Consider the following 14,748-nt stretch of genomic DNA (forward strand, 5'->3'; position numbering starts at 1 on the left):
ACTGACCGCTCACTGGATATTTCCTCTTTCTCTGACCGTTCTCTGTAAACCCTAGAGAAGGTTGTGCGTGAACATCCCAGTAGATCAGCAGTTTCTGAAATACTCAGACCAGCCCGTCTGGCACCAACAACCACGCCACGTTCAAAGTCCCTTAAATCCCCTTTCTTCCTCATTCTGATGTTCAGTCTGCACTTCAGCAAGCTGTCTTGACCACCTCTACATACCTAAATGCATTGAGTTGTGGCCATGTGATTGGCTGATTAGCTATTTGTGTTAACAAGCAATTGTATAGGTGTACCTAATAAAGTGGCCAGTGAGTGAGTGAGTGAGTGAGAGTGTGTGTGTGTGTGTGTGTGTGTGTGTGTGTGTGTATTCCACGTAATATAATAATGTAATAAATATTTATTAGAGTGAAGACATTTTCCATTTACACTTACTTTTATAAAGGTATGACATGAACATACACCAACAAAGGAATCAGACATTCTAAACAGTAACTAAGACAATCATGACAATGGATTCTGAATATTACCAATCATTTCTGCTATTACATGTGTGAACAATGAAGGTCTTGCTAAAACATAAACACTACAGTAAAAACAGTGTCTATCATGTCTATTTCGTACTGTGTCTTGTGTGAAAACTCTGACTAAATTAGCTGCAATAGGAAACAATTATCTTCTGCAAAATAATATGTACATCATTTTCTCTGTTTCACATACTTCTGCTCAATCACACTTTCATTCTCTCGCTCTCTCACAAACAGAAATACACAAACAGTAATAATAACATGCGGCTCCTCGAGCGGACGCATGCTGTGCAGCATTCATTATCTCTCCCAAGCTGTCCTCTAGCAACAGCTGTCCACCACTGGAGCCTCATCAAACTTTCAGCTTCACAACAATGGAAAAGCAGGCACTGACAGTGCAGTTCAGATCAGAAGAGTCTGATTTATTTAGTGCCTGACTCCATTCAGTATTGTGTGTTTCAGTTAAGAATAGTCTACAGCTTTTCAATGTGGAGTCTGATTCACTTCAGCACAGGCTGAATTAGTTCAGCAGAGTTTGATTCAGCTCAGCGTGGAGTTTGATTCAGTTCAGTGGAATCTGATTCAAGCAGAGTCTGACTTAGTTTAGTGGAATCTGATTTTGGTCAGTACGTCTGATGAGCCTGATTCACTTAAGTGCCGTCTGATTCAGTTCAGCATGGAGTCTGATTCAGTTTAGTAGAATCTGCATCAGTTCAGCAGTCTCATATGGTGTATCATGGACTGATTCACTTCAGTCTGATGTCTGATTCAGTTCAGCAAGGAGGCTAATTCTGTTCAGTGTGGAGTCTGATTCAGTTTAGTAGGGTCTAATCTCACTCTGCATTTGTCCACACAGTCTACACAGTGGCTGGTTCACACTTGCTCAGTTGATAGAAGCCCTTGAGCCGCGCTCTCCTGAGATAGTCCAGCACGACGGCTGCTGAGGTCAACAGTCCCAGACCAATAAATGGAGTAATAAAGACATTCCACCTGGGTGGAGGACTGGAGAGTCTCTCTAAAAAGTAAACAAAAAAAGAGGATAAAGAAGTTAGAAATGACTTAAAACACTTTAACACTGTTAAAGCTTCCTCATTACTAAAACACTATTTTAAAGTGAGTTTGCCCAAAATCATCTTAACTAGAGCTGGTCAAGAAAGTAAATAACATGCAAGCACGGTAGTCATTCTGACAGACTGCAATACACTCCAGGAAGCACAGGGGGCGACAGAACTTCTGTTTTTCATCGTAAAAGTGTAAGACAATAATGAAACTTTGAATGTTGCCATCGTGATGGGGTAAAGTTGATTAATCAAATGACGGCTGATGTATCAACTGCTTGTTTAAATAATCAGTGATCGTAGCCTTAAGACAGCCTAAATCTCATTGTACATTCAGGCAATTCTTCCAGTGTCTCTTACCCATTACATGAATGCTGAAGACCTCAGTCTCGTAGCCCAGGGCGTTGGTGACATTGATCTGGTAGAGACCTGTGTCATTGGGTGTGAGGTTGATCAGTGTAAAGGTGCCGTTGGGGGAGTAGATATCTATCCCACTGTCCAACTTCCTGAGAATGATAGCAGGTGGGGGGAAGCTGACCGAGTGGCAGCAAATAGTGATGTTTTGACCCTCCTGCACCGATGTGGATGGTAACACCTTCACTGTAGTGTTTCTGGGAGGTGCTGTAGGTAAGATATAACAAGACAAGAGAAGGTCAGAACGGTCCACGTATGACTGGGCATCTATTTCTTGCATGTGAGATGAAATAGCCTGTTTAGAATAGTGTTTCCCAGTCCAGTCTTGGGAAGCCAGATTTCAATGATCAATGCTCTGTGTTTTTGTTCTTAATTATAACCACAGCATGATCATTATAGAAAAGGTGAATAGAAATCTCATATCCGGGAAGGTGTGAAGAGAGTATGTGGGCTGGTATATCACTCTTACCTTGTACACTAATCTGGGTGCTGGCTCTATGACTTCCGTATTGATTGACAGCCTCACACACATAGTCTCCAGAGTCAGACAGCTCAGCAGAGTGGATTGTGAAGAAGGTTTGAACCCCCACACTGGATGAGACTTCTGTTTCTTCACCGTCCAGCACCTTCCTCAAAATCACACGTCCCTCTGGAGCGCTGTCGGTTAGACAGGAGATGCTGATGGACTCCCCTTCCTTCAGCTCCTTCTGTGGGCTCACAGTGATGGTGGTCTGCCGTGGGGCATCTACAAAAACAGCAATACTGTTAGGCGTGACCAGTGTAAAATGATTTCCATGGTTACACTACACCCATTTCCATAGTTCGTTACACTCATTTTTATGATCACCCTACATCCATTTCTATGGTCACCGTACACCCCTTTCCATAGTTATGCTATAACCATTTGCATGTTAATGCTATGCTCATTTCCATGGTTACACTACACTCATTTCCATAGTTTGTTAGACCCATTTCTATGGCCACCCTACACCTATTTCCATGGTTAAAATACATCCATTTCCATAGTTTACTACACTCGTTTTCATGGTCAGCCTACACTTATGTCCGTGGTTACACTCCCCCTCCTTCCATGGTTATGCTACACCCATTTCCATAGTTATGCTACCCACATTTGCATGTTAATGCTATGCTCAATTATTACACAACACACATTTGCATAGTTTGTTACGCCCATTTCCATGGTTATGCTACACCCATTTCCATAGTTCGCTACAATCATTTCCATGGTCACCCTACACAATTTTCTCTGGTTACACTACATCTTTTTCCATGGTTATGCAACAGCCATAACTATAGTTGTGCTACAGCCATTTGCAAGTTAATGCTATACTCAATTCCATGCCTACACTACAGCCATTTCCATGGTTATGCTATACCATTTCCATAGTTTGTCACACTCATTTCTATGGTCACCCTAAACCCTTTTCTCTGGTTACACTACATTTATTTCCAAGGTTATACAACATCCATTACTATGGCTGTGCTACACCCATTTCCATGAATACACTACATACATCTCTATGGTAACACTATGCCAATTTCCATGGTCTTGCTATAGCCATTTTCATGGTTTCACCACACTCATTACCATGGTAACACAATGTATTCCCATGGTTATGCAACATTGATTACTATGGTTATGCTACACCCATATAAGCCTCTAAGCCAAGCCTATAAAGTTGCAAAGTGGCAGAAAAAACTTATTGGCCCCCTCCTGGTCCCCACTGAGCCAAAACTATGCCCCTTTCATTAGCCTCAGCACATCTGTGACACACACTCTTTATCAAGCAGCTTTATGCTACTAGTTCACCTCATGGCTTGCTCTGATGTAATTCTGGACATACAGTATGACCCATATGCATTTGGAACAGCACCTCAAACTCCCCAAAAGACTGCATTCACTCACAGTGCACTGGCAAGGTGATAAATGCTGTCTTCTCCACTAGCGCAGCAGGCACTCCATCCATCTCCAGTGAAACCTTACAGCTTATGTTCTTATCATGGCCACCCCCATTAGGTTTGTAGGAGAAGACTGAGCTAAGGTTCTGCAGTCCATTTGCAAAAGACCATGTCTGGGAAAACAGTTCCATCTCTCCATCCAGCCACTGCGTACGGAAACGGTCAGCAGGGAACACGTCATGAACCGTGCAGGTCAAATTGGTCATCTCACCCTCCAGAGAAGGTCCAGAGCTTTCAATGGTAGGATGCGAGGGGAAGGCTGAAGCAGAAAATGAGAAACACCAAGTGTGAACTTAAGGAGGAACCTGACCTACACAACCTGAACCACATCATTCTGCTGGAAAACGTAAACAAGCTTGCTCTTTCGTAAAAAGTGTGACCTCATTGCGGTTGGAGAGAAAGAACAGAACATTTCAAGAGCGATTCAGTGAGCTCAAACACAATAATGCTAAAGTTAGAATCGTAATCATGTAATACTGATGGCTGCTCCCACTTCAATAACCTTGAAGATGCTTTAATCACTGTTTCTCTCCATCCTCCCTATAAACTGCATCAGTGGCTGCTTCTTATCAATTCTGGAGTAAACTGCTTTCAGAACTATCAAACGGAGTGAATGTGTGATTACGTGTGTACTTATTCAGTGCTGTGCAGCAAATGTTGTCCTCTAGCTTAAGGCTGTTTTACTGAAGGCACTGATTTTGACCACAAAAAAGACACTGATACATTTCAGTAGATTACTTTAAATTACTTTATTTTCATTACTGTACTTTGTTTTAATGCAACTGTTTAGTGAAAAACTGTAAGCAAATTTATAGAATTCTATAGAGTCCTGACCCCAAACGTAGTCAAACAGACCCCAAACAAGCCCTTCATAGCTGTTTAGCTATGCACCCATACATCCATTTTCACTCTACACTATGCTCATTTCCTTGGTTACGCCACACCCATTTCTAAGGTAATGCTACTGTGGTTTTAATACATATGCTGCATCCATTTCCATGGTTATAGTATGCTCATTTCCATGTTTATGCTATGCTACACCTGTTTCCATGGCTACACTACGTTCATTTCCATGGTTACACTACTCCTATTTTCATGGTTACATTACACCCATTTCTATGGTTATGCTACTCCTATTTCCATGGTAACATTACACCCATTTCCATGGTTACATTACATCCATTTCTATGGTTACGCTACTCCTATTTCCATGGTTTGCTACACTCATTTCCTGGTTCCTCAGCTAATCGACTACACTTGGAGGTCATTGAGTGAGGGGTCATTGCTTGCTGAATGTCCAGTTCAAAACAAATACCCATGTTAATGATTTCCTGTCAACTCTAAAATAGTAACACTTCAACAATACTTACAGAAAATTTTCACCTCGGTGCGTTTGGACTTCACCACAGAGCCACACTTGACTTCACAGATAAAAGCTCCATCGTCTTTCGGCCCCACAGGCCCCAAGTTTAGCTGGGCCGTCTGAATGTCATTCCTCATGTATCTTGGCTTATCTTCCAGACCCTTCCACGTGAAGTGTGGGTGAGGACAGCCTGAGGCCTCACAGGACAGTGACAGGACTGACCCTCGCTCTAATGTGATCATGCTCAGGTCTGGCTCCAGGGTCACCTCCAGAGGATGAGCTGAAGAAGGTAAAAAAAGGACAGTATTTAGTCTGGGCCTTGTATATGACGATTATACACTGTTTAAAACTGGTGCACGGGTCAAAAAGATGAAAACAAAAGAAAACAAGCGCCTCACATGCCCAAACAGAGGGCCAGACTGAGCTGAGCTATCAAATATTATTAGCCAGACATGGTGCACAAGGCCAGGTTTGCTAAAACTGTAATTAGGGTCAGTTTTCTCAACACACAACACACCCTGTCCTGGGCTTGTTCTGGATTTTCACTGGATAATCCAAATTCACAGCATGATCTATTCCAAGGCTTAGTGTGCCTTTGGAAAACTGTTGGAAAACACAGTCTGTTTTGTCGCAAAGCTGAAAATCACACCACAGCTGTTCGCTTGGAGCTGACAGACTCAAGCTCACGATCACAGGCAAACTCGGACACATCATAGATCATTTGAGATGTGTTGCACAGAGTATCGTTACACAACATGGTAACAGGGTTGCTTTCTGTTTAGAAACAAACCAAATTGAGCATGTTCATTTCACTGGGACGTCCATTAGCAAATAAAACATCCAGCTTTATTCAGTGACATGTCACCACACTAGATTTTTAATGTACGTTTATTTTATTGTATTTTTCTACAGAATTTTTCAATTGCTATCAAAATGCTATTAAGATTTCATGATAAATGACTAACAGAAATGTTCCAAAATGACCTTAAAATAAAATCTTGTTACATTAACTCAGACAGTAACTTACAGTAAGCCCACTGTCAGTTTAGAGGACGACGCTTACAGTGAAAAGGCAGTTCTGCTTTTCTTAAAAAGGTATTCTAGCCCAAAAATTAATACTTAATATGTCACGTTATGTAATATTCTGCAGTGCAGCAGGGCATATGGGTTTAAGACAATTCACGGTCGTGCATCCTTTTGGTGTTTTTGTCCATCAGTGTTTGCTCAATACAATAACCAGCATGCATTACGCAAATATGTCATGTAACGAGTGGCAATCTTCCCCCGAAAAATCCATAGATGCACCACTGATGTATGAGATATTTGGTTTCCAACCAGTAAAATTAGCTGGTGTCTGGTGTCCCTCTGCGTTAGCCAGCTAGGGAGTATCATTAACCCATCCACCCTCTCCCACCTTCAAAATACACATTAGAAGTGTGTTTTGTAGTCTTTAAACCAAAAGCCCCACTCAAAACGATTGTAGCACGGCTGAATGAGGTGTGTAGGCATGTTTACAACTGATGCAATGACCATAATGTTCCATTTATGATTACGGCCACTGCGTCCCTTTAACGTAACCATGCGTCCAAATGTAGTGACGCATGCAGCTGTTTGAGGCACATTCCAGAAATCAAACCATCTTTGCTAAAGCTTGGCCATTTAATACTTTCCTTTTGCACTTTTCATTTCACTGCTCATGTACTTTTTATTTCATTTGGCTATTTTTCCCTACAGCGCAGCAGCATTCACTTTTTTTTGATAATAGGGCAAAGCTCAAAGCTAATGAAATATGTGGTATTAAAAGCTGTAGACATTTTCCCAGACAGAGATTAAGCCCGGTTTACTCCATTCATGTAATTCTCTATTGTACACTAATTTAGCTGCAGGACAACATTTACTACCCATGCATAAAAAAATCCCTTAGAACCATTTCAATACTGCCAAGAGACTCACCTTGAACAAGAAGCTGGACGCTGGCCTTCTGGCTGCCATAATCATTGAAAGCCTTGCAGATGTAGAGGCCTGAGTCATTGGCGCTGGCAGAGCTGTAAGGGAGGGAGATTCGAGGCCCTTTGTCAGACACCAGCTCAGTATCTGCTCCGTCCTGGAGCTTACTCAGGACCAGACGGCTCTCTGTAACACTGCTGCTCACGCAGGAGATGGTCACAGACTCGTCCTCCTTGGGCTCATTGGGTGACACAGATATCGCAGTGTTTGTTGGAGGACCTGCAGAATGAAGCACCAAATGAGTGAACCTCAAAGCACAGCAATGGGCCTGAATTGAACTAAATGAAGCTGATGTAGTGATTTAAAGCTGACAATTCGTTTAAAGCTCTGTGAATCTTAAAGTGAGTGTGGCGAAATGTGAGAGTCCATGGAGTTTTAAACTCTAAGCTCTGAACAGTCATAACCAATTTGACTGATTGTGTGGTCAGAGATTTGAATCAGCTTTAATTAAAGGGATGCTCCAACCAAAATGTAAAATTTAACCATCCTACTTCTGTTGTAAACATGGCTATTCCCCTCTTGCAGTGGTGCAACAGTGGTCTTTAAGTGGAATTTTCCGGTTTAAAGATTGGAAAATCCCCTTCTGATAATGCATCTCGAAGGTGGAAGTAGACCACAATACTTGGGGGCAGCAGGTGTAAAACGTTTTTCGCTAGCCAGCTAACTAATCAATTTAACAAAGAAAACAGGTTAATGCTATATCACATCACAAATGCTTGCAAGCACCACAGATATATATTCAATAGCCTCCATATCAGTGCCTAGCAGTCAGTTCTGGAGGGGTTCCCAGTGACAGTATGACTGTGTAATGCATGTTGGGCATTGTAGTGAAAGAACATAAATGGGCAAAAACACAAAAAACGAAGCAAAATTTTGAATTCTGTCAAACTGACAAGGCTGAGGGGTGCTACAGATTAATACAAACAATGTTAAATGCCAGATTTAGGCTGGAATTTAACATAATATTACTAAAGTAGAAGCTTTGCCTCAAGTGACAGTACAAATGCAAATGTAAGGTAGGCAACGGTACAGAAATGTTTCCACTAACCGGGAATGGTAACGGTCACTGTGGCTGTCCTTTTCCCAATCTTGTTACTGGCCTCACACTCATAGTCCCCTGCATCTGACAGAGACACGTTAAGAAAGGAAAGCTCCCGCGTCTCTCCTACTCTAACCCTCTGTCCATCAGGCCTGAGAAAGGTCCAAGAAAACGCCGGCTCCGGACTGCCGTCCGCTTCACAGGTCAGAGAGAGAGCAGAGCCAACCGGAACTGTGGTTGACCCAGACACTCTCACAATGCTGGGTGCAGCTGAGGAAAAGAGCAGAGGGCGAGAACATGAGCATCCTGTCCAACAGGAAAAACCAAATCTTAAAATGATCCAACCAATCTAAACAGTTTTACCCCTTCACTCCAAATATAGTCAATCAACCAAGACAGGTTTAGCGTCTGAAGCGCTTTAGTTCCTGCACTGGAGCTATGAGGCTAATACATGCTAATGTATGCAGATATATTTCAATATTTTGTTGCTGTCGGAACAAAACCTTGCATCTCTATGTTTTACAGAATTTTAAAATGCCTGTTACTCTTATATTGTTTGTAAATTTCATGATAAATGGACCAAAGGAAACGGCCCAAAATTACTTCGGGGAAAAAGTCTGGTTAAGTTGACTTACATTAAAAATAAAGCATGTTTTTTTCCTCCTCCTGTAAAGTTACCATTTTGGAGATGAGGTTTATATATATATATATATATATATATATATATATATATATATATAGATATATATATACACACACACACACACACACACACATATACACACACCTACATGGATTAAATATGTATAATGTCGATTTATAGAAAAATATATAAGGTGGTCACTTCAGACACCAAACACAATTACAAATGTGATTTCCACCCAACTGCTGTTTTAAGGCTTTGCTGTTAACAGTAAATTTGGGTTGATGAACTTACACAGTATAGTCAGGGATATGGTGGTCTCTCTGGTACTCTGATCTGGTGGTATGTCTTGTATCCCGAGTGAGGCCCGGCAGGTTATCTGCTCTCTGTCATCCTCTCTTTGTGGTGTGAAAGTGTAATAGGACCGAACAGTCTGCGTGTCAGGCTTGCCCTCCTCTTTGTGCAAGACATTGTCTCCCCGCAGCCATTCCACTTCCATATACTCCGGTGGATAGACATCAGTGACCTCGCAGGACAAAGTGCTCTCCACTCCTAACACTAAGCTGTCGTGCCCTGAGACGACTGGGTCCTTTGCGAAAGCTGAAATATCAAACCAAAAGCAGTCAGGGTTGCAGAAAGACAAAAATCACCAGGCTTAGTCATCAGGTTCAGTTTAGATGAACTTCTAATTAAAGAGGAATTCTGCTGATTCTTCCAAATGTCTGCAGAATTCAATCAATGAGAAAGTCGTTCAGAGTGGTCTGATGTAAAGTGGTTCACTGCGGAGAAACTTAGATTCAGATTTCTTTATAGCTGTGGTGGAACCAGGGGGGTCATGATGTCTCCAGCACAAATATAGCCATTTTTAAAAAATTCCATATGCACATTTCTCAAATTGCTTCTCAAAACTGCCATATGACAGTGTATTTAGTGCAGTCGTAGTCATTTAATGTGCTAACTTTCTGTGATGGATCTTTACAGGCATTTACCACTGCAGACATCTGGTTCCTACCACTGCTACTGTGAATAATTCTGACTCAGCAAGTTTCTCTAGAACAGAGCATTTCACATCAAACCACTCTGAAGGAATCTGCTCACATCTTAAACGTGCAATTACGCAGAAATCTTGAGAAAACAATAGAATTCCACTTTAACTGCAGGAGGTGGGTGGTAACATCTTCTTTTGCTCAAACAGCTGCTTTTACTTATTGTACTAACAGCACTTTTGCTGGGCTGTGCTTTAACATTCCTGCCTCCACCTCTGCAGCTGATTAATAATGATAAACTTATAGACTTACAGTACACTCTCACTGTTGCTGTCGCCTGTTTGGACACGTCCTTGCACTTCGCTGTACACTTAATTATGTTTTCGTGGTCTTTGGTCACGCTGTTGAAGATCAGAACTGATTCTTTTGGGGATGTTTTATAGTTAGCATACAGAGGTTTGTCTTCCAGAGAACCCCAGGAAAATTTCACCTCCTCTGGACATTCGCTCATGCTGCACTTAATTTCTTCTCTGTCTCCAACTTTGTACAGCACCATCCTTGGACTGAGGTTCACCTGCAAAGCAGCTACAGAAGAAATACGAGCATTTTCAGCATCGGGTTTAGAAGGTGGATTATTCTATTATGTCATACGACATTATGCACCACTGAAACGCTGAAAATCCTAAAGAATCCAGAAGTAAGCTCACGTTATTACACTGAAAACAGCAATGCATTCAATTTACTTGAGCCAAACTGTGATACAATGAATTCAAACACCAGCCAAAGGTATGCAAACTGAAATACAAAATTGTGTTGAGGTAAATTAGGCCTACACACTCAAAAATGATGGTTCTTCAAGGGATCTTTAGTAAAGATACAGAACCATGCACATTCATTGAACCCTTTGCATGATTACACATTCTGTGCATGATAGATAGATAGATAGATAGATAGATAGATAGATAGATAGATAGATAGATAGAACTAAAACAACAGCAAAAATATAGCATGCACTGCAAAAGAAAGAGTTCTACAAGAGTTATTTTCAGAAAGGGTCTACAAAAAAACATCTACAGCACATTGTTCATCAGTCTGAAGAACCCTTTCATGATGCAAGGAACTCTTTAACCATGCCAAGGATTCTCTGAGTGTTCATGGTTTTATATGGAACCCTTTTCCTTACTGAAGAACCCTTGAAGAACCATCAGTTTAAAGTGTGCATATTATTATTGTGTAAATGATACACAGACATTTAAATCAAGTAAATTCATCACCTTTTCAGTAACGTTTTCAATTGTTATTCACATTTATGTTCAGTAAGAACAAGAGAGTTCTGCATCTCACCTGCAAGTGGCAGAAGAACTGTCAGAGTCACACTTAGAGCTGGAAACATCCTGAAATACTGACAACTCCACTCAGCACAGAGATGCTCTGATGATTGAACGAGTTACTGCACCACAGACTCACTTCTCCACTGTCCTCTTTATACCCCCCATTAGGCAGTATTTGGGACGAAGGGGGTAGGAGCAGAGGAACATACGCCCCCGTAATGGCCAAATAAGTCGCGGCTGAATTCCCCTGGCCTCCATTCCTTTTCCACTGGGGAAGAATGGGAAAGGCACTCTAAGCGGGAGCTCTGGGGTGCGCCCTCTGCTGGTGAGCAGCGGGACTGCTCTCCCCAACTTCAGAAAAAGCGACCAAACTGCTCTTTTTCCACAAATTTGCCTTTAGTGGACACCGAAGAACTTAATTAAATGTTGTAAGCTTGTTTAAACACTGCGTGTAACACTCTCTCATGACTTTCACTTTAAAATCAGATCCCGGTCCTTCTCAGAAACGCAGCGTTTAAAGGAAGCCTGAGCTCTGCCCCTCCGCCTGAGGGGAGAGAGTGAGTGGGATTCTTTCAACGCGTCGTTGAATTAGGAGTGGAATTTTTTTTTTGCCAAAACATTTTCATATCTTAGAGAATGAAGGGAAACCCCAGCTTTCTTTGAACAATAATGCCTAGAGATACTGAGAACAACAGGTTTTCAACTCTGTTCTATACGACGACGACCAAAACACATTAGCATTAGAGCTGCATTAGCATTAGAGCTGCTAGTCAGCGAGGCGCTTCATATCTCACCACATAGTGGTCACCTTTCATTTGGGACACCTCAGTCACGTCCTGCCGGCTCAGGGGATCGAACCGGCGACCTTCACGGCCTCAGGGCGTTTTGTTTAGCGCATTTTCTGGGCGGCCCATCGGCATTTATCAGATTATTGGACAAAATTCCACTTATCATTGCTTATTTTCCCACTCACACTGCAATTTCCTTATTATTCCCTCCTTTCTTTACACTGCAATTTCCTTATTATTCCCTCCTTTCTTTTGATATTCTTTGTGAATGACTTTAGTAAATCATTTTAATCTAGCACAGTGTCAGAAACATTTTCTATACAATCCTTTTATATCAGGTTTCTTCTCCCCCAGTTGTCTCAATATTTGTCTTAGTTTATTTTCTAAAATAAAAGTCTGTGCGTTTCACAATCAGGATCAGAATCAGAAACCTTTATTGATCCCAGAGGGAAATTGTGGTTGTTACAGTTGCAACCATTTATGTAAAAGAATAAACACTTTATTTACAGCATTTTTTTAGCAGACGTTCTTATCCAGAGCGACTTACAACTTTACCCAGTTAGGTCAAGGTGGTGTTAGGAGTCTTGCCCAAGGACTCTTATTGGTATAGTGTAGGGAGCTTACCCTGTAGGGGATTGAACCCCAGTCTACAGTGCAGAAGGCAGAGGTGTTACCCACTACACTATCCAACCACATAATTTAATAATTATTATAATAAAACAAAGAAATTTGCAATATGTACACAAGATTTAAGTTCTTATGAATACAGTAAAGTGATGGTGACTGTGATAATACATATTAAACATCTAGTATAAGGTAGTTCAAATGATTGTACCTCTGAGTTATTGCACACAAGTATTATTACACATATGAACTGTTTGGTATTGAGTTTTGCACAGATGATCCACACTTTGTGAATCACACACCGGGGGATTAGCTATAGAGTTTTATGGCCACAGGTAAGAATGACCTCCTGTGGCGCTCTGTGGTCATTTCAGTAGAATGAGTCTTGCACTGAATGAGCTCCTGTGTCTCATCACGGTGTCAGAGAGTGGGTGAGAGCCATTGTTCACAATGGCCTGCAGCTTAGACAGCGTCCTCCTCTCCGACACGGCCGTCAGCGAGTCCAGCTCCACACCCACAACATCACCGGCCTTGCAGATCAGTTTGTTGAGTCTAAGTTTGTTGAGTCTAAAGTCAAAATAATTTAATAATCTGTTTGAGGAGATTAAAAACTAAGTAGAGGCTGTATGCAGGACAGTAATCCAGATGGTCCGAGGGCGGACCAGCAGTGACAGTCAGCGGGGTGCCGACCTTATCAAGCCAGCAGACAATATATGCTCACTGTCCGAGGAAATTACATATAAAATGGCCAGTAAAGATGTCTGGAGGTCCGTTCACCATGCTCCATGGTCAGTGCCACCCTGAAATGAAGCACGGCTACACATCTGGCTGTCCCAGTTATGGAAAGTGAGACCATCAGCCATCATTAATAAAGCATTAGTTGTGCTTTAGTAGTGACCAGTAATGACTGTCTGATGACGCTGCATTTAATAATGAGCGTATCTTGCTGTGAGAGGCTAATTTACAGTAAACAGGAGAGTGAATGTGAGTCCCTTCAGCAGTGCTGCTCTGTGAGCTGCATTACCACCCATCAACAAATAGTCAGCTACAATGGTTTTTCATGCTGACCAATTTTCTTCTACTGTTTTTTGCAGGTTCCTTTATACAGTGCTGCCTGGCTGGCTAGCTTTCTAATCATTAATCGTTTCAATACACACACACCTTCTAAGCCGCTTCTCCTTCTGGGTTGCGGGGGGTACTGGAGCCTATACCAGCTGAAATCAGGCAGAAGGCAGGATACACCCTAGACAGGTCTCCAGTCCATCGCAAGGCAGACAGACAGACACAATCGCTCATACCTAGGGGCAATTTAGCATGGCCAGTTGGCCTGACTGCATGTCTTTGGACTGCGGGGGGAAACCGGAGAACCCAGACAAAACCCACACAGACACAGGGAGAACATGCGAACTCCACACAGAAAGGACCCTGGTTGCCCGGCTGGGGAATGGAACCCAGGCCCTCCTTGCTGTGAGGCGACAGTGCTACCCACCATGCCACCGTGCTGCCCCAGTAAAAGCCCTTGGTCTTACCAGGCCATCCAATTCTAAATTTTCTAGCTATGCCCCTGCCCCCTGTGCTACGGCTCAAGTGCTCCATCCACACTGCTGGGGGTTGTGACCTGTTCTATTGTCCCTACGGTCTTCATGAGCAGTCATATTAGGCCACATGCAACCTATTCTATAATAAGACAAAGACAAATTTTCTCGATTTCTTTAACTTTATAATTGATCTGCTAACACAAGGAGGGCAAGGTTGTGGTCAACAGTGCAGCTCGGGTACTACATTTTGAGAAATTTGAGTGTGAGCTGTGTGATATGTTGTATCTGCTAACCTAGTGTTGCCATTCATCCTGTAGTTTTGTTGCTAGACACACACTGTCATTGCAATGCTGCCCAAAAACAACCGGCAACATTAGGCTGTGTAACTGACATCTGTTAACCTTAGACTGCCATGTAAACATAGCAACCTGCTGAATTTAGCAAATAC

At 42.1% G+C, this 14,748-nt stretch overlaps 1 protein-coding gene across 1 annotated transcript; it reads right to left on the reverse strand.

Annotated features, from left to right (window-relative positions):
* Window positions 1-384: 384 nt before the first annotated feature.
* On the reverse strand, window positions 385-11,613 carry vcam1b (vascular cell adhesion molecule 1b). The gene is made up of 10 exons (XM_017701265.2): window positions 11,364-11,613; window positions 10,332-10,604; window positions 9,328-9,633; window positions 8,400-8,660; window positions 7,298-7,570; window positions 5,352-5,624; window positions 3,929-4,240; window positions 2,471-2,746; window positions 1,948-2,208; window positions 385-1,544 (listed from the first exon to the last, which is right to left on the reverse strand). The coding sequence occupies exons 1-10, from the start codon at window positions 11,410-11,412 to the stop codon at window positions 1,387-1,389; spliced, it is 2,442 nt and encodes an 813-aa protein (XP_017556754.1). The 5' UTR covers window positions 11,413-11,613; the 3' UTR covers window positions 385-1,386.
* Window positions 11,614-14,748: the final 3,135 nt, after the last annotated feature.

The sequence above is a fragment of the Pygocentrus nattereri genome, chromosome 15, assembly GCF_015220715.1.
Source record: "Pygocentrus nattereri isolate fPygNat1 chromosome 15, fPygNat1.pri, whole genome shotgun sequence".
NCBI classification, from domain to species: domain Eukaryota; kingdom Metazoa; phylum Chordata; class Actinopteri; order Characiformes; family Serrasalmidae; genus Pygocentrus; species Pygocentrus nattereri.

Excerpts from the sequence above, each read along its gene's own strand:
- vcam1b (XM_017701265.2), bottom strand. The coding sequence starts at position 11,412 with ATGTTTCCAGCTCTAAGTGTGACTCTGACAGTTCTTCTGCCACTTGCA. Across the intron at positions 2,209-2,470 it reads CACCCAGATTAGTGTACAAG|CACCTCCCAGAAACACTACA; the intron begins GTAAGAGTGATA and ends TCTTACCTACAG. Across the intron at positions 1,545-1,947 it reads CTTCAGCATTCATGTAATGG|AGAGACTCTCCAGTCCTCCA; the intron begins GTAAGAGACACT and ends TTTACTTTTTAG.